This window comes from Ochotona princeps, chromosome 24 (assembly GCF_030435755.1).
Source record: "Ochotona princeps isolate mOchPri1 chromosome 24, mOchPri1.hap1, whole genome shotgun sequence".
In the NCBI taxonomy this organism is placed as follows: Eukaryota; Metazoa; Chordata; class Mammalia; order Lagomorpha; family Ochotonidae; genus Ochotona; species Ochotona princeps.
Window position 1 is genome coordinate 8,633,016 of NC_080855.1, and position 26,342 is coordinate 8,659,357.

At 63.5% G+C, this 26,342-nt stretch overlaps 1 protein-coding gene across 4 annotated transcripts; it reads left to right on the forward strand.

The window, feature by feature from the left end:
* On the forward strand, window positions 1-25,894 carry TSC2 (TSC complex subunit 2). Of its 4 annotated transcripts, XM_004596624.2 has the most exons (41): window positions 1-289; window positions 1,785-1,871; window positions 3,642-3,752; window positions 4,273-4,417; window positions 4,964-5,081; window positions 5,377-5,425; window positions 5,853-5,978; window positions 6,135-6,208; window positions 6,909-7,035; window positions 7,663-7,806; window positions 8,343-8,480; window positions 8,879-8,982; window positions 9,383-9,464; window positions 10,116-10,271; window positions 10,533-10,649; window positions 13,886-14,008; window positions 14,187-14,293; window positions 14,505-14,655; window positions 15,068-15,190; window positions 15,530-15,664; window positions 17,257-17,446; window positions 17,865-17,958; window positions 18,043-18,145; window positions 18,259-18,353; window positions 19,163-19,291; window positions 20,174-20,338; window positions 20,450-20,605; window positions 20,710-20,822; window positions 21,115-21,327; window positions 21,585-21,788; window positions 22,129-22,197; window positions 22,847-22,971; window positions 23,155-23,663; window positions 23,742-23,817; window positions 23,904-23,990; window positions 24,324-24,510; window positions 24,681-24,820; window positions 25,173-25,251; window positions 25,321-25,412; window positions 25,492-25,590; window positions 25,670-25,894. In XM_004596624.2, exons 1-41 carry the CDS (start codon window positions 149-151, stop codon window positions 25,838-25,840), a joined length of 5,454 nt encoding a protein of 1,817 aa, XP_004596681.2. In that variant the 5' UTR covers window positions 1-148; the 3' UTR covers window positions 25,841-25,894. The 4 variants fall into 4 exon arrangements, with proteins under 4 accessions (XP_004596681.2, XP_004596682.2, XP_036350340.2 ...); XM_004596625.2 differs by lacking the exon at window positions 22,129-22,197; XM_036494447.2 differs by lacking the exon at window positions 19,163-19,291.
* The last annotated feature ends 448 nt before the right edge of the window (window positions 25,895-26,342 follow it).

Below are 26,342 nucleotides of genomic sequence, written 5' to 3' on the forward strand. Positions count from 1 at the left end.
CCTGCGGCGCTGGGCTGGCGCCGGCCTCCCCGGTACTTGACGCCCTGGCCGCGTCCACCTCAGCGCTCTTGTCGGTTCGCCGTGTCCGCGGGCGGCCGCAGGCCCGGGGTGAGGTCAGCTGCGGGGCAGGCGCGCGGAGCTGCCCACCATGGCCAAGCCGAGCAGCAAGGATTCCGGCTTGAGGGAGAAGTTCAAGACCCTGCTGGGGCTGGGGACGGCCAGGGCGCAGCACCCCAGGGCGGCGGAAGGCAAGCAGACCGAGTTCGTCATCACCACCGACGTCCTCAGAGTGAGTGACCGGCGGGGACGGACAGCAGAGCTGCTGTCAGCTGCGGCGCGCTCGCGTGGTCCCTGGGCAGGGAGCGGGGGGCCCGCTGCAGAGGGCAGTGGTGACACCGTGCACCCCAAGTCCCGGTGAGGGGTTCTGTCAGGCGGGCAGGCCGACTCCTGCTTGTGTGGGGGTGTGGGGCCAGCACAGGGGGCGCGGGTCACCCCGCCGGGGCTCTGGGCCCTGAGACCAACTGAAAGCGCGGAGAGCCCGTTGGTGTGTGTGTGTGGAAGGGAGGACTCCGGCCTCAGGCCCCTGGGCTGCTCCTACACCCATGTGGGGGTGCACTGTGGGTGTGGCCACCCTGGCGCCCCGGTCTGGGAGCTCTGGCCTAGCCTGGGTCGCACTGTGGGTGCCTGGCATCCCAGCGTCGGGCCTTTGGCCTGCACTGCTGCCTAGGGCCCATCAGACAGCTGGCTTGCCGCAGCCCCTCACAGGTCCCTGGGTTCACAGGGCTGTGGTGTGCCCGGCCCTCCGGCATGGGGCCCCGGCACTGCCACCATGCTGCTGTGAGCCAGTGCAGCTGTGCTCGCACCTGGTGCCGTTTAGGGGGTGCCAGCGGATGTCCGCTGCTCCCCCCAGCACTTGGCTAGGTCTGACGCAGCTAGGCTGTTGCCGCAGCTGGGTGAAGGGTCTTCGATCTGCTGCTTCATGCCATGACTGCAGTGGCTGGCCCTGCCCCGAGCCAGGTGCTGTATCTGGGTCTCCCACAGCGGTGCCAGGAACACAAACACCTGGCCACCCTCTGCTGCCCTCACTGCAGCTTGAGCAGGGAGCAGTGTTAAATTGGAGCAGCTGGGACTTGAACTGGATTAGAAGGGATGTGACATCACAGCTGGTGCTTAACCCCCTGCCCCACAATGCAAGCCCAGAGGAACCAGTGACAGGGAGAGAGAAAGAGGAGAACAGGTGTGGAAGAGCTTCCTTTCATTGGTTCAAAATGTGGGCTGTGCTGGTGGGGAGCCAGGAACTCCCTCCTGGCCCAAGCACTTGGGCCATGTTGTGCTGCCTTCATGGCTGCATGAGAAATACGGATTTGCGCACACTCCCCACGTGTCCTGTATTCACACTCCCTCTTGTGTCCTGTGTACTCTTCCCCCCGTGTCGTGTCCTGTGCACACTCCCCACATGTCCTGTGCACACTCCCCAGTGTCCTGTGCACACTCCCCAGTGTCCCGTATTCATACTCTCCCGTGTCCTATGTGCACACACTGTCCAGGAGTTGAGGTTGGACTCTGTCCTCAGAGGTGGGGTCACAGACTGAGCGTCTCACACCGTCCTGCCATGCCATAGTGCCAGCCCCTGTTGTTTGAGTTTCATGTCCAGAAAGCTGCGATCAAGACAGACTTGTCTGCCTTGACAAAGGTTGTCTCCCAGCTGTCAACTGGAAAGTGCAGGTGTTGGTGACATGCAGGTAAGGGGACTTGTCGGTTTCTTCTTTCCTCTTGGCCTCTAGGAACTGAGTGTTGAGTGTGGTATCAATAATCGCATCCGGGTCATAGGGCAGATCTGTGAAGTTGCAAGAACCAAGAAGTTTGAGGAGGTGGGTTTGCCTTGGATGGGCCACTAGAGGGATTGAGGAATGTTGTGTAAGGGCTGCCGTCCTGGGAACCCACGTCAGGATTCGCAGTGGATGGGCTTGGGCTTCTTGGAACGCAACTTGCAACTGCCTGCTGAGGAAGCCTGTGGGTCCTGGCCTTGCCAGGACAGCCTTGTGCAGTGTGTGTGTGGGGTGTGCAGAGTGTGTGGGGTGCAGTGTGGGGGTGGAGTGCAGTGTGTGGGGTACAGTGTGTGTGGGGTACAGTGTGTGGGGGGTACAGTGTGTGTGGGGTGCAGTGTGGGGGTGGAGTACAGTGTGTGTGGGGTGCAGTGTGTGTGGGGTACAGTGTGTGTGGGGTGCAGTGTGGGGGTGGAGTGCAGTGTGTGTGGGGTGCAGTGTGTGTGGGGTACAGTGTGTGTGGGGTGCAGTGTGGGGGTGGAGTACAGTGTGTGTGGGGTGCAGTGTGTGTGGGGTACAGTGTGTGGGGGTGCAGTGTGGGGGTGGAGTGCAGTGTGTGGGGTACAGTGTGTGAGGAGTGCAGTGTATGGGGGTGGAGTGCAGTGTGTGGGGTGCAGTGTGTGGGGGTGCAGTGTGGGGGTGGAGTACAGTGTGTGTGGGGTGCAGTGTGTGTGGGGTACAGTGTGTGTGGGGTGCAGTGCAGTGTGGGGGTGGAGTACAGTGTGTGTGGGGTGCAGTGTGTGTGGGGTACAGTGTGTGTGGGGTGCAGTGTGGGGGTGGAGTGCAGTGTGTGGGGTACAGTGTGTGAGGAGTGCAGTGTATGGGGGTGGAGTGCAGTGTGTGGGGTACAGTGTGTGGGGGTGCAGTGTGCGTGGGGTACAGTGTGTGGGGGTGCAGTGTGTGTGGGGTACAGTGTGTGGGGGTGTGGTGCAGTGTGTGGAGGGGTGCAGTATGTGTGGGTAGTGGGATGGATTCACACAGGAATTGAGGGTGCAGAGGCGTAGCGACTTGGAAAAGGTGGTTGTTTCTGTTAGACACCCCACAGGGTCCAGAGGCAGAGAGTGTGGTGAAGAGACACACTCTCTCCCTCTTGCTCTGTGCAGAGCAGGTGGAGTTGCTCCTGGGAGCAAGGTTGCTGCAGGCCTGCCCCTCCTTGCAGCCTGAAGGCATTGGCCTGTGTGCAGTTGCTGGTAGGAGCTTGTCAGCTCCAGGCCACTGTGATGGTTTCGGGGTGGCATTTTGCTCGGGGACACACGACCCCTCCACTGCAGTTTTCCCCTCAGGGTGTCCACACGTCAGCTGCCTTAGTCAGGCTGTGAGAGACTCAAGAAGGGAGGGTGCAGTGTGCTCGGTGTGTTTTTTAGTTGCCTGAGTGGTTGTCATGCAGTGCCTGAAGGGTGGTAGCTGTTTTGTCCCCTCCTCAGGCGAGCTGCCTCAGGAGTGAGACCGTCCCAGTGGAGGGACTTAGGAGGCTGGTTCGAGGGTGGCAGTTGGGTCGCAGGGCGTGACTCTGGGGACAGGTGCAGATACAGAGCCCGCCAGATGTGTCTGTGACCTGTGTCCTGCCTCCTGAGCGTGAGCAGTGTCCGTGGGTGGCCCCAGCAGGCGTGGACACCAGGACAACTTCCCTGGCTGCTGCTTCCCTCTGCCTGCCTCCTGCCCTTCTGGATTTGACGTAGCCTAGGCTTCCCCCAGTCAGGCTTGTGGTTGTCCTAGCCACGGGTGCCCACTGGCTTTGGGCTCTGTCTTGCTCCCTGACCTGTCCTGGCCTCGAGGGGCTGGACTCTCCTCACTGTCCCTCTGCGCTGGCCACAGCATGCAGTGGAAGCCCTCTGGAAAGCCGTTGCTGATCTGCTGCAGCCGGAGCGGCCCCCTGAAGCCCGGCACGCTGTGCTGGCCCTGCTGAAGGCCATCATCCAGGGGCAGGTAAGGGCCTTGGGCACGGCGCGGGGGGCTTTGGGTTGTGCCTGCTCTGGCAGGATCGTGTTCCCGTCTTGGGTGAACATGAAGGGGTAGGTGTGCTGGCTCGTGGGCTGTGCAGCAAGCCTGCCTATGTGAGTACACCCCTTGTGTCTGCATGACCCTGTGTGTGGCTCGGGAGCCCCCCAGGTAGCAGTGCTGAATTCCAGGGAATGAGGCTGTGCAGTGCTTGGCATGGCAGTTGACACCTTGGTCCAGGGCCACTCCTGTGCTTGGGTCCAGCCCTGCTGGTGGCGTGGGCAGACCCTAGGACCCTGCCGCTCTCCCCATTCCAGCCTGGGCTGGCTGCTTGGGGAGGTACCCCCTCCACCATGCGCTCCACGTACTGGCTCGTCTCCACCCTGTGGGATGTCCTTGTGGGACAAAGGGGTCCGGGATCAGAGTTGGGGTGCTTGCCGCACCTCTTGAAATTTGCGGCAGCCTTGGGGAGACCCTGGCAGGCTGCTGACCTATGTTTTTTCCCCAGGGGGACCGCTTGGGGGTTCTCAGGGCGCTGTTCTTCAGGGTCATCAAGGATTACCCTTCCAGCGAAGACCTACACGAGAGGCTTGAGGTGTTCAAGGCGCTCACAGACAACGGGCGGCACATTGCGTATCTGGAGGAGGAACTGGGTGGGTGCCGCTGGCTTCAGGCCTCGGGCTGTGGGGATCAGGTGTACTCTGGGGGTAACTGGGGCTGCAGTTCCCCGGGTGGCCCTGCTCCCATGGCTTTTTGAGGGAACCTCCCTCCTGGGATCTCAGGGTGAAGGGGCTGTGGGGGGTGAGGCTCTCGTTGGGAGTGGCTGGTGGCCTGGCTGTGGTTCTTGGCGCCCCCACTACCCCCTGACCCTCCCTGTGAGTAAGCCTGCTGCTGAGCTGCCCAGGAGGGGCCAGGCAGGTGCAGGCCGGACTGTCCAGCAGGCTGGTGGCTGTCGCTGCTGTTTGTTTGCTAAAGGGGATGTGTCTGGTGAGGTTTGCCATGGCAGCAGGGTCTGCTCTGAGTGTAGAACATCTGTGTTCTCATCAGTCCAGCCCTGGTCTGTCCTGTGCCCTGCCTGGTCTCAGCTGGGCCCCCTGGGCCCTGTGTGTGGCCTGCCCGTCGCTGGGAGCCCTGGCGTTGAGGGCTGGTGGGGAGGGGGATGCAGGAAGTGCACAGAGCTGCTCTGTTTGCCTCCGCAGCGGAGTTCGTCCTGCAGTGGATGGATGTCGGCCTGTCCTCCGAGTTCCTGCTGGTGCTCGTGAACTTGATCAAGTTTAACAGCTGTTACCTTGATGAATACATCGCTTCCATGGTTCAGTAAGAGTGGGACTGAAGACAGTGCTGCTTTAACAGAGACCCCCGTCCTGAGTCTGAAGTTCACCCACCTTCTGCTCCAATGTTCCCAGCTGTTGTGTTACTGCTCTCAGTCCTTTTCCCGAACATTCTGACCTGTCCCCGGGGGCAGGATGTCTCCGTGTAAATGCCTATACCAGAAGGGGTGGTCGGTACTTGTGCATGAGCAGGGCCCCTGGGCGAGGAGCCGTGTGTGCTGGGGTAGTCCCTGGCCTGCAGGGGGAGCTGCAGCTGTGCTGACACGGCCTTTTCCCCACAGCATGATCTGCCTGTTGTGCATTCGGACTGCGTCCTCTGTTGATATTGAGGTCAGTGACGTCCCTCCCTGGGGACAGCTCTGGGCCGGAGCCCTGAGCACCCTTTGCCTCACCTCAGGGTCTCCCTAATAGGATGGTTGAATGGCCCGTGACGGGTCACAGCTCAGGCTGGGAGAGATGTGTGGTGCTGGTGACCCAGGGTGACCAGTGTGGACAGCTTGGAGCAGTGACATCACTGACCAGAGATGGGAGAGGCCTGGGGGTGTCCCTGGGGTGCTGGACGCCGTGATCTGCTCCAGCTGCCCCTACCCCCCAGGTGTCCCTGCAGGTGCTGGACGCCGTGGTCTGCTCCAGCTGCCCTTCCCCCCCAGGTGTCCATGGGGTGCTGGATGCCGTGGTCTGCTCCAGCTGCCCCTCCCCCCCAGGTGTCCATGGGGTGCTGGATGCTGTGGTCTGCTCCAGCTGCCCCTCCCCCCAGGTGTCCCTGCAGGTGCTGGACGCCGTGGTCTGCTACAACTGCTTGCCTGCGGAGAGCCTCCCACAGTTCATCATCACACTGTGTCGCACAGTGAATGTCAAGGAGCTCTGTGAGCCCTGCTGGAAGGTGAGGCTGAGCCAGGCCGGGGTTCCCAGGGGATGCAGTGGCATCTGATGACCAAGTGGCTGAGCTGAGGTCAGGGCTTTTGGGGTGAACAGGCGGGGAACCTCTTGGGGCTGGGCTGGTCTCTGCCTGGGCCTGAGCTGTGAGCTTTGTCCCCAGCTGATGCGGAACCTCCTGGGCACCCACCTGGGCCACAGCGCCATTTACAACATGTGCCGCATCATGGAGAACAGGCGAGTGTGCGACCTGGTGTGAGGGCGCGGCTGAAGCCCAGTGTGGGCAGCCCTGGGAGCTCCAGGGTGCTTGGCCAACGTGAGGCTGTGTCCTACCCAGTCCCCTTCCACCCTGGTACCAGGAGGTCCAGTGTTGCACCCAGACCTACCCTCCCTCCTGCGGTGAGCCCCCATGGGCTCTTGCCTTATGCTCTGCCGCGGGGCCACATGTGTCCCTCAGTCATGTTGTGAGTCCCATGGGCTCTGCACTGTGCTGGCTTCTCCACGCAGCAGCTGAGCTGTGCCTGGGGACGTGCCCGCTGGGCCGCCTGCAGAGACCTCTGTGCACCATGCCCATACTCCAGTGCTCAGTGCTTCCCTCCCTGGTCCAGGACCCTGCATGTTCTGTACTCAGCATAGCTGTGGTCCCCTGGTCTTCCCCAGCAGGGTCGCCCTCCGCTGTGGCCCTTCCAAGCTAGGAGGACAGGTTTTGCACCTTCTCGTGTGACTCTGATTGGCACGTGTATCCCACTGGCCAGCAGGCACTGCAGGCCCCGGGCCCTTGCCCAGGTGTGGTCAGCAGCGATGACTTGGTGGGGACGGTTCAGGTGGTTGCTGCTGCCTGCAAGTCCTGGCCCATGAGTACAGGGTGGGGTGTGGCCGGGAGCCCATGGGGGCAAGGGGGCTTTGTTCACTGCCATCTGTGTGGGGCTCCCTGCAGAGCCTACATGGAGGATGCCCCACTACTGCGAGGAGCTGTGTTCTTCGTGGGCATGGCCCTCTGGGGAGCCCACCGCCTCTACTCGCTCAAGAACTCGCCGACATCTGTGCTGCCATCCTTTTATGAGGTACCACGGATTCTGGGGTGCAGCGAGTTGCGTGGGGAGCCTTCTGGGCCTGTTCTGTGGGTTGTTTCTCCACGGGCTAAGAGCCAGCCACCCTGGGCCGCTGTCTCTGAGAGAACTTCCATTAGCTGGCTTATTTCCCAAAGGGCCACAGCACCAGGGCCAGGCCAGGGTGAAGCTGGGAGCCAGGAGGTGCATGTGGGTCTTGGGCCACACTTGGGCTGTCCTCTGCTGGGTTGGACTGGAGCAGGTGCTGCTGCACGGCTTGAGCGATCCCTCATCTTCTGTGTACAGTCAAGAGCGGTTCTACAAGCTGTCCCTTCCCTGGGTTACCCAGGGCTGCTGACCCTGCCTGCTGCTGTGCCCTGCTCTTTCAGTGTGGCTGGGAGTGCCCAGGTCCCGCTGTGCCCGCACACCCTCACCAGGTCTGCAGTGGCAAGCGCCTGGCCCTGCAAGGTGGCTGCAGGATGCCGGCTGCATCTGAGGCCCTGTGGAAGCGACTTCTGGTGTCGCATTTTCTCACCATGATGGAGGGGGGTGGGCAGTGCCCCAGGTGTGCAAAGGTCCACACACGCAGTGTTGGCAGGCTTCTTGTGCTGGCTGACTGTGTGCCCATGGCTCCCGTTCCAGGCCATGACTTGTCCCAATGAGGTGGTGTCCTATGAGATCGTGCTGTCCATCACCAGGCTTGTCAAGAAGTACAGAAAGGAGCTGCAGGCTGTGACGTGGGACCTGCTGCTCAACATTGTGGAGCGGCTGCTGCAGCAGCTCCAGGTGGGGTGGCCACAGGCCGCTATGGGCTCTGCTTCCCAGTGGGCCTTCTTCCTGGGGACCCAGGCCTGATACCTCTGACAGTGTGCCCCAGTTGTGGCCCAGGCGGGAGTGGGAGTGGCAGGGCTGCTGGTTGCATCCATGGGCTGAGTGGGCCCTGAAGGAAGCCCACCTGGGGGTTGGCAAGACTGGAGGATGGGATCAACAGGGGGCAGCTCACTGTCTAGCAGTGTGGTTCAGGCCCTTCTGGGGAGTCTGGGCAGGCAACAGGCCAAAGCCAGGAAGGCCTGGGCCCTGGGCCAGACCATGCCAGGCTGGCTGGCAAGGCTCCGTTAGCTGGGAGGCAGGGCCACGAGGAGGAACTGCCTGGGGAGCGCACGGCTGTCCTCAGCCTGCTGCCTGCTCTTCGCTCTGTGCTTGGCTGCGGACAAGCAGCTGGGGACCTTCAGGGCTGGGACGAAGGCTGGCCCATGCAGCCCAGCGGAAGGGCCTGGCTTGGGGAGTGGGGACCGATTGTGTCAAGTGCCTTGGTCCTGCAGAGCCTGGACAGCCCGGAGCTCAGGACCATCGTTCATGACCTGCTGACCACAGTGGAGGAACTGTGTGACCAGAATGAGTTCCATGGCTCCCAGGAGAGATTCTTCGAGCTGGTGGAGAGATGTGCAGACCAGAGGCCTGTGAGCTGCCACCCTCCCCCGCCGCCCATGGGTTGGGCTCAGGCTGTTGGAGGGCTGCCCCTAGGAACTCTGGCTGCAGCTAAGCCAGCCCTGCTGGTGTCAGTTCCTGCGGGCACACCCGCGGATGCCTGTCCTGCTTGGGCACATGGACATCCGTCCTCCCCTGAGCTTATAGATACCCATCCTCCTCATCCCAGTGGACGTCGGTCCTCCCATGTCCCCATGGACACGTGTCCTCCCCTGTCCCCCTCGACGCCCATCCTCCCCATGCTGACGGTCCTGTAGGCATGCTCAGTTGATGGGTGCTTCTGTGTGGTTCAGGTGATTTCCGGGTGGCCGGGCTGCCTGTCCCCGTGCTGGGAGCGGCCATGCCCACACGCTGCTGCTGCTGCTTGCAGGAGTCCTCCCTCTTGAACTTGGTCTCCTTCCGGGCACAGTCCATTCACCCTGCGAGGGACGGCTGGATCCAGAGCCTGCAGCTGCTCATGGAGCGCTTCTTCAGGTGGAGCCACCCTGCGTCCGGACGCTGATGTCCGATGCCTCTGCTGCTCTGTGGGTGGTCACTGATTTGTTTATTTGAGAGTCAAATAAGGCGAGCAGGCCCTCGTGTAGGTTTGCTCCCCACGTGCCGAGTGCTGTGTCTGGGCGGGAAGTGAACTGGGAGGCAGGACCTCTACCCAGGTCCTGGCTCTGAGAGATGCCTGGATATGTGACGTGGGTGTTTTGGCCACCAGGCTGGTCACCTGTGCCTCCTTTCAGGTCCCTGAAAGTAGTGGTTGTGGGGCTGGGCAGGGCTCCTCTTCCGGCTGATGGCGTCCTTTGTGAGGGGCCAGGGCCTGCGGGTGCAAGGTAGGGGTGCCTAGCAGCCAGGCAACCTGCCCGCTCTCTCCCCTTGCCCGCAGGAGCGAACCCCGCAGCGCTGTGCGCATCAAGGTGCTGGACGTGCTGTCCTTTGTGCTGCTCATCAACAGACAGTTCTATGAGGTGGGTGGGGCCCTCTGACCCCGGGCCCCGCCCCCTCCTGCCTGCCTGTCCTTCTGGGGCTCCTCCGTTAGCTTTTCTATCCTATGGTGCACCCTGGCCGACCAGCAAGGCTGCTGAGGCCCTGGAGACCCCAGCCGTTCAGTCAGCCCTGCCCTAGCTGGGGCTCCACCTCTTCTGTGGTCCATCCACCCTCCACCCCACCCCTGCCCGCTGTGGCTGCCACCTGGTCTCTTAGGTTTCTGCGCAGCCTTTGCCATGTGCACCTGCCCGCCCCATGCCCTTTGTCCCTGGGTGTGGGGGGCTCTGAGACTCTGCTTTCCCCCTGAACCCCTGCCCAGGCCTGCCTGTTCTGCTCCCTGGGTGCGTCTCTGGTCTGTCTTGCAGCCCCCCCCCCCATGTACAGTGTGGTGACGGCCCTCGGAAGCCCTCAGGGTGTCTTGGCTCTCTGCAGGGTTGGTCTGTTGTGCTCCCTGTCCGCCTGCGTCTGTGGAACCTGCATCATCCTGTGTGCATGCATAGACACGTACATACCTGTACACACATGGCTGTCGTGACACTTGCTGCTACTTGGTCAATGCCCAGGCAATGTCTGATGCCAGGTGCCCATCCTGCAGGCAGTGGCTCACCTCCAACCCTGTGTGCCCTGGACAGGAGGAGCTCATCAACTCCGTGGTCATCTCCCAGCTCTCCCATATCCCCGAGGATAAGGACCACCAGGTCCGGAAGCTGGCCACCCAGTTGCTGGTGGACCTGGCGGAAGGCTGCCACACCCACCACTTCAACAGTTTGCTGGAGATCATTGAGAAAGTGAGAGCTTCTCAGGCTTCGGGCTTGGGGGGCTGACGGGACCCCTAGTAGACACAAAGGACCTCTCTGTCGGCCTCCCGTGCCTGGCAGAATGGTGTTGTCCCAGCAAAGGCCTTGCCCCAGGACCCGAACAGGGCGGCTGGCCTTCAGAGTTGCTCCTGCCGGCACCTGCCTAGTGGCCTCTCCCTGAGAGCTCAGCGGTGGGGTGCTGGGGCAGGCGCTTGCTCTGTTTGCTGCTGAGCCCCCTGGTCTCCTGTGAAGGTGATGGCGCGCTCCCTCTCTGTACCGCCTGAGCTGGAGGAAAGGGATGTGACCTCCCACTCGGCTTCCCTGGAGGACGTGAAGACTGCTGTCCTGGGGCTCCTGGTCATCCTGCAGGTGGGTGTCTGTGCTGTGCCGTTCACGAGGGAGGTCTGTGGCCAGCTCTTGTTCCTGCTGGAAACTGCTCTTCTGGTATCTGTGTCCTGGGATCCTGGGGTCACAGGGGTCCTGCTGGCTGGAATGGGCACTGTCCAGATCCTGGCTTACAGACACGGGACAAGGCTTCCTGTGTGGAACCTGCTTATTGGATGTCAGCAGTATGTGTCCCCTTCCCAGTTGAAGTAGAAAGGGCCATGCACGCTGCTGAGGCTGGGGGAGTGGTTGGGGGGCCTGGCTCTGTTGGCCTAGCCCGTGGACGTGGCTGCATGTTGTCATGGCTCATGGGCATGGCTCTGTTGGCCTAGCCCGTGGACGTGGCTGTGTGTTGTCACAGCCCATGGACGTGGCTGTGTTGTCCTAGCCCATTGGCATGGATGTGGCTGTGTTGTCACAACTGTGTAGCTCAGTCTCCACAGAGCTGCATGGTCATCCCTGCAGAGCAGCCTGTGCCGACCGCTCATCACTGCAGCTATTTCTGATCCCTGTGTCTCGGGAACTCCCAGGGAAAGAGATTCCATTCTGTTGAGTTTCCAGGCTCTGAGTCCACTATCTGGTGACTGGTGGGGCCTAACCATGGGTGTCACTGTGTTGGACATGCATGTGAGGTGGAGCCATCTCGTCAAGAGACACGAGTCTCCTTCAAGCACCTTGCTGAGCCCAGAGGCAGGCCCAAAGTGGCAAGGTGCTGGCCGGCTGAAGCTCAGAACAAGGGCTCTGACGGTCAAATCTTCTGGAGCCGTCATACTGCCTGCTCGGGTGTGCACCAGCCGAAGCAGGCACCAGGCCCACTCCGACACTGCCCATGCCCGGTCGGTCCTGTGCCTGTGTGATCTCAGCAGCTGGGCCAGCTGGAAGCTGGTCCTGCTTTTGCTTTGCTGACAGGAGGCTGAAGCTCCGGGCCAGAGTTGGGTGGCTCTCCTGTGACAGTGTGGGCATCTGCTTGCCAGAAGCTGTGACCTGTGGCACTGGCTGGCTGTGCCTTCTCTGAGAAATGGGCAGCTTTGCCCTTTTTTTTTTTTTTTAAAGATTTGTTTATTTTTATTGAAAAGGTAAATATACAGAGAGGACTATATTCGGTCTGCTGGTTCACTCCCCAAGTGGCTACAATGGCCGGAGCTGAGCCGATACAGAAGCAGGAGCCAGGAGCCTCTTCCGAGTCTCCCACACCAGCTTTGGACCATCCTTGACTGCTTTCCCAGGCCACAAGCAGGGAGCTGGATGGGAAGTGGAGCAGTTAGGACACAAACCAGCGCCCATGTGGGATCCTGGAGCATGCAAGGGCTTTAGCCACTAGATTACTGTGCTTGGCCCCAGCCATTTTATTGAAGACTACGTTTTTTGATCTTGGTGTTCATGAGGTGCCTGGGGAGGTGGAGAGGCGAAGGTAATGAGGGGGGTACAGATCTGGGAGCCTCGCTGGAGCCTGTGGGCAGGCGGGAGGCTGCCGCTGCTTCTGGGCCGCCCGTGTGAGTGTTGCGATGCTGGTACCTGCCGCCCTTGGGGCCGGGCTGGGTAGAGAGCTGCTGCTTGGTCAGCCGGGGCAGCTGTGCAGCCCTGGTGTCGGGACCTGTGGTTAAAGGGGCTAAGGACGGGGACACGTTAGGATCCGGAAATGGCCTAGTGCTGTGACCCCATGTGGCGACCACCAGTCACACGTGGTCACTGAGCCCCTGATGTGCTGGTCCAGGTGGGAATGGACTTGTTACTCAATACAAAAGAAAAATACTGTAAAGTAGCCTTGTAATTGCTGATGTTGACTAAATATATTGTTAAGCTTTACGTTTTTAATTTCTGTTTTTTAAAGATTTATTTACTTTATTACAAAGTCAGATATACAGAGAGGAGGAGAGACAGGAAGATCTTCACTCCCCAAGTGAGCCGCAACGGGCCGGTGCTGCGCCGATGCAAAGCCGGGAACCTGGAACCTCTTCTGGGTCTCCCACGCGGGTGCAGAGTCCCAAGTCTTTGGGCCGTCCTCGACTGCTTTCCCAGGCCACAAGCAGGGAGCTGGATGGGAAGGGGGGCTGCCGGGATTAGAACCGGCGCCCATATGGGATCCTGGCGTGTTTAAGGCGAGGACTTTAGCCGCTAGGCCACGCCACCGGGTCCTAAATTTTTAATTTCTTATAAGACCTTTTTTTCCCCACACTAATATTTTCTTCCCTGTATCTGGGGTCAGAGGAGAAACAAAGGGAGAAGCCCCCCAGCCTCGCACCCATCCCAGGTCCCCGACATAGGGCACGCTCTGAGGGTCCTGCTCAAGCAGTTTTGATAGTTCAACTGTTCTGAATTGCTGCCAGTCTCGCCGCTCCAAGCACGATGAACTCTCTTCAGAATCCACTGGCTGACATAGTTTCTTCATGGCTGGGGTTCTGACATCAGTAGTTCAGTTGGAGGGATCCCCAAAGACACTTTGGGCCGTCCTCTACTGCTTTCCCAGGCCACGGACAGGGAGCTGTCAGGATTAGAACTGGTGTCTGTTATGGGATCCCAGCACATGCAAGGACTTTAACCACTAGACTACTGTTCTGGGCCCTAAAAATATACTTAATTTACTTGAAAGGACTGTATCTGTGAGGGTACAGACACAGGATGCATGGGGTGTGGTGGCTTAAGTCACTGCCCAGATGGAAAGAATGCTTGGGTCTCGGTGCTCCACTTCTCTTGTAGCTCCCTGCTAGTGGCCTGGGAAAGCAGCGGTGACAGTGCTTGGGCTCCTGAACTGCCTCAGGGACTGATGGAGCCAGAGCCCCTTTGTCTCAGCCCCGTGGCGGGCTTTTGGGGAGTGAGCCAGTGCCGGAGGTCCTGTTTGTCCATCTGCCTTTCCTGGTGGACAGTGTCTAAACGCAGGGCATAAAGGCGTGAATAAATTCCCAGTGTAACATTCGGCACTCTCCAGCAGTGGCTGAGTCCTGCCTGCACATCCCAGGCGCCCTCCCCCGATGGCCTGTGTGTCACCCTGTGTGCGACATGCTGACTCCTTGTCTGTCGGAGGCCTGCCCCTCTTCCCCAGCGTTGCTGAGACAGGAAGAGTTCTGAGGCCTTTGTCGTTTCCTGGGCTTACCTCTGAGCTGCAGAGACCTGGAAGCCGCGGGGGCTCTGGCTGGTACCCCCAGGCTGCTGGCTGCATCAGGGTGAGGTGGCCGGGAACCGCGGCCTCCTGCCCTGGGGTGACCCACAGCCCTCCCATGCAGACCAAGCTGTACACTTTGCCTGCCAGCCATGCCACACGCGTGTATGAGACGCTCGTCGGCCACCTGCAGCTGCACTACAAGCACAACTACGCGCTGCCCATTGCCAGCAGCATCCGGTTGCAGGTAGCTTAACTGGGTGGGGCTGGGAGCTGGGGACGTAGTGGGCGGCCCTGGGGGGCCTTCAACAGGATGGAGCCTGGCGCCTGGGGGACACCCCTGCACTCAGCGTGCGGGACACGCAGCCCAAGGGGGAGGACGCTGTATGCTCCTGGCTTATTGGCCACCGTTCTGCTTTCCACAGGCCTTTGATTTCCTGCTGCTGCTGCGCGCCGACTCGCTGCACCGCCTGGGTCTGCCCAGCAAGGATGGGGGCGTGAGGTTCAGCCCCTACTGCTTCTGCGACTGCGTGTACGAGCCACTGGGCGGATTAGAATGGTCCACTGTGCAGGCCGCGCCGTGTCCCGCGAGTGGAGCTATCCACTGTGCAGGCCGCGCCGTGTCCTGCGAGTGGAGCTGTCCACTGTGTGGCCCGTGCTGTGTCCCCCGCGGTCCCAGGCAGGAGGGCTGTGCCTGCCCAGCCCCGTGGGGTGGGGCTGCCTCAGCAACTTCTCTTCTGCAGGGAGCCAGAGCGGGGCTCTGAGAAGAATGCCGGCGGCTCCCTCTCGCCTCCCACGGGGCCTTCTGGTCCAGCCCCTGCAGGCCCTACTGTGCGACTGGGCTACCTGCCCTACTCACTGCTCTTTCGCCTCCTACTGCAGTGTTTGAAGCAGGTGAGGTGGGCCTGTGCCTGGAGCTGTGTGGGCGGTCAGCCGCTGGGCGGGGATGGGGTGGCAGGCTGCTCCTCTGGGGTAGACGGGCGGACGGCACAGGCGTCTGCCAAACCTGGAAGCTGCGTGTCAGTGCCATCCTGTGCGCTAGACCATGGCCATGGGGAGGGGTGGGACAGGACCAGGGTCCTAGGGGTGCCAGCTGGGCCCCTCGCTCTGGCCAGGCAGTTTTCTGCCTGCTGGGTCTTCATCATTGCAGAAGTTCAGCCAGATTCTGGCCAGGTCCATCGCAGGACAGGCCAGCTCTGACTCAGACTGGCCACCCAGGAGGGCAGTGCTGGGGTGTCCAGGGGGCCAAGCAGGGCTGAACTGGGAACAGCGTCCGCAGGCCCGTGCTCTGTGGCCTCGCCCGCAGGAGGCTGACTGGAAGGTGCTGAAGCTGGTGCTCGGCAGGCTGCCCGAGTCGCTGCGCTACAAGGTGCTCTTCTTCACCTCGCCCTGCAGCCTCGACCAGCTGGCCTCCGCACTCTGCTCCATGGTAACGCTGCCCCGGTGCTCCGCTGGGTTGGGGGCGAGAGGGGAGGGCCCCCACCCAGGGCTGTGCAACCGCCAGGCTGTACCGGGGTCCCTGATCACCCCCATCTGTTCAGCTTTACTGGATGGCAGCTGGGGGCGTCCCTGGTCAGGGCAAGCTGTAACTGTGGCCCGTGTGGCCCCTCTTCCTGCCTGGGGCCTCCAAGGTGTCCACGTTGCAGCCCTGCCTTGCCCTCATGTGTGGCCCACATCCCCCCACAGGGAGAGTGCTTGCCGAGGGTTTTGGGGAAAAGCTTCCCAGCGCCCGGTGGCCGCTGGGGCCCCATACTGCTCCTGGTGTTAGCTTTCAGGCCCAAAGACACTCGAGCGGCTCCGGGGGACGCCGGAGGGCTTCTCCAGGACTGACTTGCACCTGGCCGTGGTCCCAGTGCTGACGGCGTTAATCTCTTACCACAAGTACCTGGACAAGAGCAAGCAGGTGGGAGGCGGGAGAGGCCCGTGCTGTCCCCAGCTTACCCCTCTCCCCGTCACCCGGCCAGCTGAGAGCCCACTGCAGGTGCCGGGTCCCTCAGCAGTGTCCATCCTCTCTTTGAGGGACAGATGGCCAAGCCGCGGCCCCCACACTGCTTGTGGCACCCTTCTCACCCCACGGCACCCCCTCAGGCTCGCGGCTGCCCACTCGCGGCTACCCACTCGCAGCCCCTTCTGTGAGGACATGCAGCTTGCTGGGGTCAGGCTCCTACCCAGTCATAGCCACCTGGGTCTCATGCCAAACTGCCGTGCCTCGCGGTCCTCACCAGTCCTGAGCTTTTAACAGGCGCTGACCTGGCATGACAGGGGCGCTGGCTGGGCACAGGGAGGGGGCTGGCCGGGCACAGGGAGGGGGCTTGCCGGGCACAGGGAGGGGGGTCGGCCGGGCACAGGGAGAGGGGGCTTGCCGGGCACAGGGAGGGGGTCGGCCGGGCACAGGGACAGGGGGCTGGCCGGGCACAGGGAGGGGGCTGGCCGGGCACAGGGAGGGGGCTTGCCGGGCACAGGGAGGGGGGTCGGCCGGGCACAGGGAGAGGGGGCTGGCCGGGCACAGGGAGGGGGCTGGCCGGGCACAGGGAGGGGGCTTGCCGGGCACAGGGAGGGGGGTCGGCCGGGCACAGGGACAGGGGGCTGGCCGGGCACAGGGAGGGGGCTGGCCGGGCACAGGGAGAGGGGGCTGGCCGGGCACAGGGAGGGGGCTGGCCGGGCACAGGGAGGGCCTTACCGGGCACAGGGAGGGGGGTCGGCCGGGCACAGGGAGAGGGGGCTGGCCGGGCACAGGGAGGGGGGTCGGCCGGGCACAGGGACAGGGGGCTGGCCGGGCACAGGGAGGGGGCTGGCCGGGCACAGGGAGAGGGGGCTGGCCGGGCACAGAGAGAGGGGGCTGGCCGGGCACAGGGAGGGGGCTGGCCGGGCACAGGGAGGGGGTCGGCCGGGCACAGGGAGGGGGCTGGCCGGGCACAGGAGGGAGGGCCAGCTGGGCACAGGAGGGAGAGGGCACCATTGTTCCTGCTCATCAGAGCTGTGGCTGCCTGCATGGAGGATTCTGTGCAAGGCCAGCCCAACAGTAGCCATGAGCCCAACATGTCTCCATCCTGGGGTCGGGCTGGGTAGCTGGACTCTGCTGGCCAGTGGGTCATTGCCAGGAAGTTCCCATGTAAGGGCCTTTCTAAGCTATGGCCCTAGTCCTCTGTGGGGCGGGGGGGGATGAGGTGTCCTTTCAATTTTTTTCAAAGACTTACTTGAAAGATCAAGTGACAGATGTCCCATCTGCTAGATCACTCCCCAAATGGCCACAACGGCCAGGGCTGGGCCAGGCCAAAGCCAGGAGCCTGGAGTTCTACCTGGGTCTCTCATGTGGGCAGCAAGGGCCCAGATCCTTGGGCCGTCTTCCACTGCTGGCCCAGGTGCACAGGCAGGGAGCTGGGTCGAAAGTGGGGCAGGCAGAGCTCAGGCTGCTGCTTGAGCCCCTGTGTCCCTGCGCCATCCCTGAGCTCTGCTGTCCTATGTTGTACCCCCTGAACTGGCCTTTTCTCGCAGCGGGAGATGGTCTATTGCCTGGAGCAGGGACTCATCCATCGCTGTGCGGGCCAGTGCGTGGTGGCCCTGGCTGTGTGCAGCGTGGAGATGCCCGATGTCATCGTCAAGACGCTGCCCGTGCTGGTGGTAAAGCTCACACACATCTCGGCCACGGCCAGCATGGCTGCCCCGCTGCTTGAGTTCCTGTCTAGTGAGTACCTGGGGACTGGCTGCCCTCCTGGCCGCTCGTTCCCCCCGCCCTCTCTTCCCTGAGTGCCTGCCTGTCTGGCCCCGGGCGGGGGGCTGCCTTGCCAGCCCAGCCCCTCTGGTACAGCATCACTGGGCTTTGCTGCCGGCCTGCCTGTGCCTGCCCTCCAGGTCAGGGGCAGGTCTGCTGGAGACCGTGGGGAGCGGAGCTGGGGTAACACTTGTGTCCAGGTGCCCGCGTGAGCTTTGGCTCTGTTCACAGCCCTGGAGCTTGTGGGCTGTGCCAGTGCAGGCCGTGGCAGTGAGATTTGCCAAGACCCTAAGGCGGGTGGCGAGGCTGGGGTTGGGCAGGGCACAGCTTGGGCCGCTGTGGCCCTCGCTCCCCTGTGGCATTGCCTTACCCGCTGCCCTCATCCCCGTAGCTCTGGCCAGGCTGCCACACCTCTACAGGAACTTTGCGGCAGAGCAGTATGCGAGTGTGTTCGCCATCTCCCTGCCTTACACCAACCCCTCCAAGTAAGGCTGACTCAGGGCTCCCGCACCCCATGGGGCTGCCTCCCTCGGGTGTGCCTGAGGCCACTGCTTCCCTGCCCCACCCAGGTTCAATCAGTACATCGTGTGCCTGGCTCATCACGTCATAGCCATGTGGTTCATCAGGTGTCGCTTGCCTTTCCGGAAGGATTTTGTCCCTTACATCACTAAGGTAGGCCCTGGCCCGTGAAGGGCCCTCCCCTGGCCCTGCCCTCAGGGGTGATGGGCGGGTGGGGAAGAGTTGTGCTGTGTGGTGCCCCCTCCCAGCTCAGGCCTGCCCTGCAGGGTCTGCGCTCTAACGTGCTGCTGTCGTTTGATGACACCCCTGAGAAGGACAGCTTCCGGGCTCGTAGCACCAGCCTCAACGAGAGACCCAAAAGGTGTGCCGGGTGCCTGGAGTTGTGCCCGGGTGGGACCTGGCACTGGGGCTTGGGAGGCAGGACAGGTCTCTGAGGGCCAGTAGCGCCTGCACCTGCTGAGCTGCCCAGCCCTACCTTGGAGATCGGATGTGGGCCACAGGCCCTGTCTGGGTTTGGGTTGCATCAGGGCAGCTGTGCCTGCGAGGAACCCCTCCCAGGGCGTCTCCTCCTGCCAGGGCCACACCCATCACCATCGCAGCAGCTTCTGCCTGTCTGAATGCTACGCTGGGTCTCTCTCCATCTGCGTTTCCCAGCCCGCCCACTGCCTGCTGCCCTGCCTCCCCGCCCTGGCTTCTTCCTTCCTGGGAAAGCCGTGTTCTCCCGCAGGACCCAGGTCGTCCTGGTGGCTGAGGGCTGGCGCTTGGTGGTCCGTGGCCTGAGCCTCGCCTGGGGGCTCTAGGCCTTTCTACACAGGGACATCAGGGCCCGGCTGTGCGGGCCCCAGGCCTCGCTGGCCCTGGAGCTGGGCGCCTTGGCCTTCTGCGGGGTGGGCGGGGAGGCCTGGTCCACGCAGCCTGGCTGAGTTTGCATGAGTTTGCGTGTCCCCACATCCTGTGTGCAGCACTGCCTCCTCAGTCATGTTTACTAGATGTGTCTCATGCATTTTGTTTTCTGTCTCTCCCGCTAACTGCCCCGTGGCCTGGTTCTGTTCATTCACCCGTGGGATCCATCTCCATCTTGTGCCGGGAACCCTCCCTCACCTCGCGTGGCTTGTTCCCCTCCCGGAGCTGGGCTCTCTGGGGCTTGGGGCGTCCTTCTTCCCCCGGTAGTCTGAGGATAGCCAGACCCCCCAGACAAGGCTTGACTCACTCCCCACCCATGGAGGAGTGCGAGGGGAGTCCTACCGCCGAGGCCTTCCGCTGCCGCAGCGTCAGTGTGTCTGAACATGCGGTCCGCAGGTAGCGGGGCACGTCGGGCGGGGGGCACGGACCCTGCGCTTGGCCCCGTGAGCGCCTGGGTGGCGGTGCATGGGGCTGCTTGCATGTCCTTGGCGCAGGGCCAGGGCCGGGCTCAGCCCTGCCGTCTGGCCCAGGTGAGCCCGCAGGCAATGGGGGCGGGCTGCACGGACCCAGGCAGGCTGTGGGCTCTCCTGCCTAGATGCTTGGCCCCTTGGCCAGCGGCCTGGTTGCCCTCAGGACTGGCATCTGGAGCCCTGCAGGCACAGCTGAGAGGCAGAGGAGCTTCTGTGGCGGGTGAGGGGCAGGGCAGCCGAGGCCAGCCCAGGACCCTCAGCTTTAGCTGGGGGTGCTGCCCGCTGTGGTGGCTGCAGGTGCAGGTCCTCAGGTGCCCATGGGCTGTCCCTCCCCGTCCAGGCTGTGCCAGCAGAGGGGACAGCTGTTTCCTCCGTTGGCAAACTCTCAGGCAATGCCTGGTGGCTGTAGGGTGGGCTGCGTGCCCTGGCATGTTCTTTATTGTGAGCCAAGTCCAGTGAAGGGCGCACAGGGCAGAGTGGGGCTGAGTGTGCAGGCAAGGGGTGGGCCATGGCTCTGCAGGTGGAGCACAGTCCCCATGCATCCTGGTTCTGCCACCTCCTGCCTCCTGCGAGCTGAGGCAGCGGCTCCTGCTGCGGCAGTGGGGGCCGGGGGCTTTCCCGCCAAGTGTGCCCCTCCATTCCAGGAGGCTGTGGTCTGTGTGGGTTGTGGCGCTGTGGCTTAGCTAGCCACCGCCCTGTGGGGTCTGAGTGAGTGAGGCCCCCCAGTCGTGCATGTGTTGAGCTTTGGCCCTGGTGGTAGGCGGCTCTGCCCAGCCCGCCTGGGCCCTGACACTGGCCCCTCCTGCAGCAGAGTCCAGACGTCCCTCACCAGCGCCAGCCTGGGCTCCGCAGACGAGAATTCCATGGCCCAGGCCGACGACAGCTTGAAGAACCTCCACCTGGAGCTCACGGAGACGTGTCTGGACATGATGGCCCGATACGTGTTTTCCAACTTCACCGCCGTGCCCAAGAGGTAGGCGTCCAGGACCAGGCGCCATCTGCAGGGCACCGCCCCAGCCCCACCACTGGTGGGCCCCTGGGACCTCTACAGCTGTCGCCGGGTCACCCTTCCCTGCTTCCCCAGGTCTCCTGTTGGAGAGTTCCTCCTGGCAGGCGGCAGGACCAAAACCTGGCTGGTGGGAAACAAGCTTGTCACTGTGACGACGAGTGTGGGCACTGGGACCCGCTCGCTGCTGGGCCTGGATTCCGGGGAACTGCAGGGCAGCGGCCCAGAAACGAGGTGATGGCGCCTTCCCTGCCTCCCACCTGTCCTTGACGCACACTGTCCTGAGCCTGCTGGCCCCTGGGGGACCCTTCCTAATGTCCAGGCTTGTCTGTCCGTAGCGCTGACCCGGGCGCACACATCCGACAGACCAAGGAGGCGCCAGCCAAGCTGGAGTCGCAGGCCGGCCAGCAGGTGTCTTGTGGGGCCCGGGACCGCGTCCGCTCCATGTCGGGTGAGCACCGGAAAAGGGCTGGGGATAGGCCTCTGCATGGCGACCCGAGGGCTGTGTCATGCTTATCTCGGGCTGGGCATGGCTGTGCGGGGCCACACTCGAGGCTGGGGCTCACCGTCTATAGACCAGCTTTCCATGAGCTTTTTCCGTCCTCTGCTTTGCTGTCTGCCGGCTGGGGTGGGCTTGGGGCCCACACAGGGCAGCACCCTGGGATGGACTAGCCCAGCTCCCTTTTGCGCTCCGCTGGGCCTTGGGCAGGGTGAGGGCATCCGCCTCCCGCCTCTCTTCATAGGAGGCCATGGCCTTCGTGCTGTCGGCCTAGACACGCTGGCCTCCCACTTCTCAGCTGGCCCCTGCTCTCCGGGAGCACCGATGATGCCATCCGCCAAGGCTGACAGGGCCTCGGCAGGCCCCCAGGGCCTGGCTCCGGAGAGGATGAACCTGGCGGCCTACGTGCCCCTGCTGACCCAGGGCTGGGCGGAGATCCTGGTCCGCAGGCCCACAGGTACAGACCCCATGCCATCCTGCCCCCGGCCTGCTCGGGGCTCTCCGGGTGCGTGTGCCAGCCCCCGCTCCTTACAGGAAGCCCCTGGCCGTAGTGGACGGAGGCTGCCCAAGGCCCTCCTGTGTTTCCCTGCCGGGAGCTGCCCCTCGACTCTCGGGCAGGGCCCTCACCCCACCATGGAGGTGCTGGCACCAGGGTGGACTGCACGGGGGGCTGGGGTGGGAGCGTGCGGCCTGAGGCTGCTGCCCGTTTCCCAGGGAACACGAGCTGGCTGATGAGCCTGGAGAACCCGCTGAGCCCCTTTTCCTCGGACATCAACAACATGCCCCTGCAGGAGCTGTCCAACGCCCTCATGGCGGCCGAACGCTTCAAGGAGCACCGCGACACCGCCCTCTACAAGTCGCTGTCGGTGCCAGCAGCCAGCACGGCCAGGCCCCCGCCTCTCCCTCGCTCCAACACAGGTGGGCACCCCAGCTGCCCTCGGAGTCCGCCACACAGCCGACCTGGGCCCGCAGCTGCCAGTGGGATTTCCTTACTGACAGGTTGCCCGTGGGCTCCTCTCTGGAGTGTGAGGGCCAGTCCAGCTGCTCTGCCAGCACTCATGGGGTCCGCGTGGGCCGGGCTCGACTGCTGCCCTGCCCGGGGCCCTGGCCTGTGGCCACAGGTGTTCGTGAGGCAGCAGGAGCCTGCGCGCCTCCCGGACGCCGCTGGCCCCCCTCTCTCCCCTCCAGGCTCGGGGTCTGTCTCTGCTCGGCCTGTGCAGTGTCCTGCTGAGCCGGCCGCGCGGGCTTTCCCTTGCAGTGGCCTCCCTGTCCTCTCTGTGCCCGTCCGGCTGCCAAGGGAAGCTGCACAGGAGCATTTCCTGGGCAGGTACTCGCGCTCGCAGGGCGGCGTGCTTGCTGTGGAGCCTGCTGCCTTGCAGGCCTGCCGCACGAGGACACGCCTGCTTTGCCCCAGCCCCCTGACATGTGCGTCTGTGTGGCTAGTCCGTCTTCAGGCCTCAGACTCGGGGTCTCGGGCCAGCCGCAGGTGCTGGCGGGTGGCAGCTGACAGTGGCCCGGGACTGCCTGCCATGTTCCATCTACAATCCCCGCTCGGCTGCGTGCCATGCAGGCTGGCCCCTGCCCCACTGCCATAGCGCAGTGTGCAGACAGCTCCCGGTGGCACGGCTGTGCGTGGGTGGGCATGGGCTGGCCTCCCTTGGGTGCCGCTTTTCCTGCTGCTGACGCTGGCCTGGGTCGTGTTGCTTTGGGATGCTGCAGCCTCGCATGGGCTTGCAAGGCCAGCGCTGCCGTCAGCAGTGGACCCCAAGTCTGTTCCCTGAGGGGCCTCTGTGGGCTCCTGCCTCGTGCAGAGCGGCTTCTGGGGGCACCGGGGTAGGTGGGCTTGGTAGGTACCATGTTGGAGCCCCCAGGACCTGCCCCATGGGCGGCAGTGAGCAGGGCTGGGCCATGGCGACCCTCTGGGAGGGTCTTGCGTGTACCAGGCCCGGTGCCAGCTGCCCGTGTGCTCCTCCCAGACTCGGCCGTGCTTCCAGAGGAGAGCGCAGCCCCGCTGCCGCCAGAGCCCCCTGAGCTGGAGGACGTGGAAGTGGCCGTGCTAGGCAGCCAGGGGCGCTGTGGCCGTGCTGCTGTCTATAGCCGGGTGAGTGGGGGTCTTGGAGGGTCAGGCCGGGGCTTCCCCACCTCCCAGCTGGGCCCCAACTTGTTCTGAGAACTTGGTCAGTCTGGTCCTTCTGTTAAATCAGCCTGGGGACCCACCCCTCCTGGGTGTCCGCGGTCACGGCGGGCCAGCCTGACCAGGGCTGGCCTGTGTGCTCCTTTTCAGTCGTCCTCAGCGTCCAGTCAAGAGGAGAAGCCGTTCCGCAGTGAGGAGCGGGCCGTCTGTGGCGTCCCCATCGAGCAGGCTGGCTCCGCTGCCAGTGGCCGGCCGGCGGTGGGCCTCTCCTTCCAGCCCTCGCAGCCTCTCAGCAAGTCCAGCTCCTCCCCCGAGCTGCAGACGCTGCAGGACGTCCTGGGGGAGGCCGGGGACAAGGTTGATGGTGGCCGGCTTAGTCCCGAGGCCAAGGCCCGGTCACAGTCAGGGACCCTCGACAGAGATGGTGCTGCCTGGGCAGCCCCGGATGAGGAGGGCCAGGGCTTGGGCCCTGCACAGCCTGAGGGGGGCCTGCCATCCAGCTCGCCCCGCTCCCCCGGCGGCCTGCGGCCCCGCGGCTACACCATCTCCGACTCGGCCCCATCACGCAGGGGCAGGAGGGCCGACAGGGTGGAACGGGACGCCCTCAAGGGCAGGGCTGCGGCCAGCAGCGCCGAGAAGGTGCCGGGCATCAACCCCAGGTGAGCAGAGCTGGTGGGTTCCGTGGGCAGGCGGCTCTGTGCAGGGCTGAGCTCCCCTACCGCCCCTCTGCCCCCCAGCTTTGTGTTCCTGCAGCTCTACCACTCGCCTTTCTTTGGCGACGAGTCCAACAAACCCATCCTGCTGCCCAACGAGGTAGGCCTAGCCCCCACCCCCCCGGGTGGTCAGCCCCTGCCTGCGTGAGCCCTGGGCTGGGCTCAGGCGGGTGCTTTGCTGTGCAGTCCTTCGAGCGGTCAGTGCAGCTCCTGGACCAGATCCCATCCTATGACACACACAAGATCGCCGTCCTCTACGTGGGAGAGGGCCAGGTGAGGCCGGGCGCCAGCACGTTGGCCGTCAGTCTTGTCGCTGAGTGGCTATGTATGCCCATGAACCTGAGAGCTGGGGACGGAGATGAGGCAGTGCGGGGTGGGGTCGGTGGACGGCTGGCAGCCCCTGCTCAGGCCCATTGGGACTGCATGTGACCCAACCCAGGGCTGGCTGCGGTGGTAGTGGTGGATCCCAGCAGATGGCCATTGTGTGTGGGCACTGCCCGGGCTCTGGCTGGTTGGAGACAGAGCTGGGGATTAACAGGCTGACAAGGCCTTCCAGCAAGGACCTGTCATATGGGAGCACCACCCTGCTGTGCTGTGTCCCTGCAGAGCAACAGCGAGCTGGCCATCCTGTCCAACGAGCACGGCTCCTACCGCTACACGGAGTTCCTGACGGGGCTGGGCAAGCTCATCGAGCTCAAGGACTGCCAGCCCGACAAGGTGTACCTGGGCGGCCTGGACGTGTGCGGCGAGGACGGCCAGTTCACCTACTGCTGGCATGATGACATCATGCAGGGTGCGGCCCGCAGCCCTGCCCCCACCCCGGGACTCTGAGGTCACCGTCCGGGCATGGAGGCAGTGGCCGGGATTGTGGCTCTGCTCCCGGCAGCCCTGGCCAGGCACTCGGACAGCTGAGGGGGAGCTGGCGGGGAGCGCCGTGCTTACCTGGCCCCGCTTGCCTGGCAGCTGTGTTCCACATCGCCACCCTGATGCCCACCAAGGACGGGGACAAGCACCAGTGTGACAAGAAGCGCCACCTGGGCAACGACTTCGTCTCTATTGTCTACAATGACTCTGGTGAGGACTTCAAGCTGGGCACCATCAAGGTGAGTGGAGGCCATCGGGACGCCCGTCCCGGCCTGCAGCTCGCGCTTTGTTGGACCTGCCAGGGCCAGGCAGCCTGTGTGCCCCGCAGCCACGGTTTCCTGCGTGGGTGGCTGTGGGAGCAGGCTCCGGTGTGCCACAGCAGTGCTGGCCCCCTGTGCTCAGGAGGAGCGGGCTAGGGAGCAGAGCCCACTGCAGGACATCCCCGGGGGTGCATGGGTGTGGGCTGTGTGGAGGCTGTTCCTCCAAGGGTCGCTGAGCAGTGGAGCAGAAGCAGGGGACAGCAGTGCCACCGAGGGCCCAGTAGGGGCAGGACTGGGGTTTCAAGGTGGCGCTGTCACCTTGTGTGGGCAGGGCCAGTTCAACTTTGTTCACGTGATTATTACCCCGCTGGACTACGAGTGCAACCTGGTGTCGCTGCAGTGCCGGAAAGGTGAGGGTGCGCCCTGCTTGCTGTGGGGGGTGTCCCCCGAGGCCCCGCCTGAGTCCTCTGTCCCCACAGACATGGAGGGCCTCGTGGACACCAGCATGGCCAAGATTGTGTCTGACCGCAACCTGCCCTTCGTGGCCCGCCAGATGGCACTGCATGCCAACGTGAGCAGGGGAGCTTTCCGGGGAGGGGTCCCAGGGGTCCCGGCGGGTGCTCACCAGCACCATCCTCTGTGGGTCCCAGATGGCCTCGCAGGTGCACCACAGCCGCTCCAACCCCACCGACGTCTACCCCTCTAAGTGGATCGCCCGGCTGCGGCACATCAAGCGACTCCGCCAGCGGGTAAGCAGCTGGGGAGGGGAGGTCGGGGCTGCCGGGCCAGACTGGCCAGGCTTGCACTGGAGACCTTGTCCCCACGCAGGTCCGTGAGGCCACCCAGTATTCCAGCTCCAGCCTGCCCCTGATGCAGATACACAACCCTGCCCACGCCAAAGCCCCCATGCAGGTGCCGGCTGAGCCGCTGTCCACCTATGAGACTGGCCAGCGGAAGCGCCTCATCTCCTCCGTGGATGACTTCACAGAGTTCGTGTGAGGCCACGGCCAGGTGGCGTGGGGCCGAGGAAATAAACGGGCCAGCGGGAACAGCGGTCAGCTTCTTTATTTGACTTTGTCTGCTTGGGGCAGGATGGAGGGAGGCAACTGGGGCGCCCCCCGCGGGGACCCTGGCATTGCCTGAGGGCACACACCCCTTCCCAGGCCTGGGAGCCAGCCCCAGGCACCAGAGACAAATAGGGATGTCGGGGACTCGGGTCCAAGAGGTGGTATGGCTTCCTGGCCCCCGCATGTGCGCCGGCAGGCCCCTCAGCCCTAGTGAAAAGTTGTGACTTACAAAAATATACACATCTCAATACCATATAAATTACGACAAACAGGCAGCGGCTGGCAGCGGCGCCCTGCATGGGGCAGGGAAGGCAATAACTTAGGGGGAGGGACAGGAGAACGGGCTGCCTGCCCCCAAGCCTGAGGCCGGCACAGCCCGCTGTACCTGAGGACGTGGGCAATAAGTTAGCATCTCAGGAGGGCACTCGCCAGTC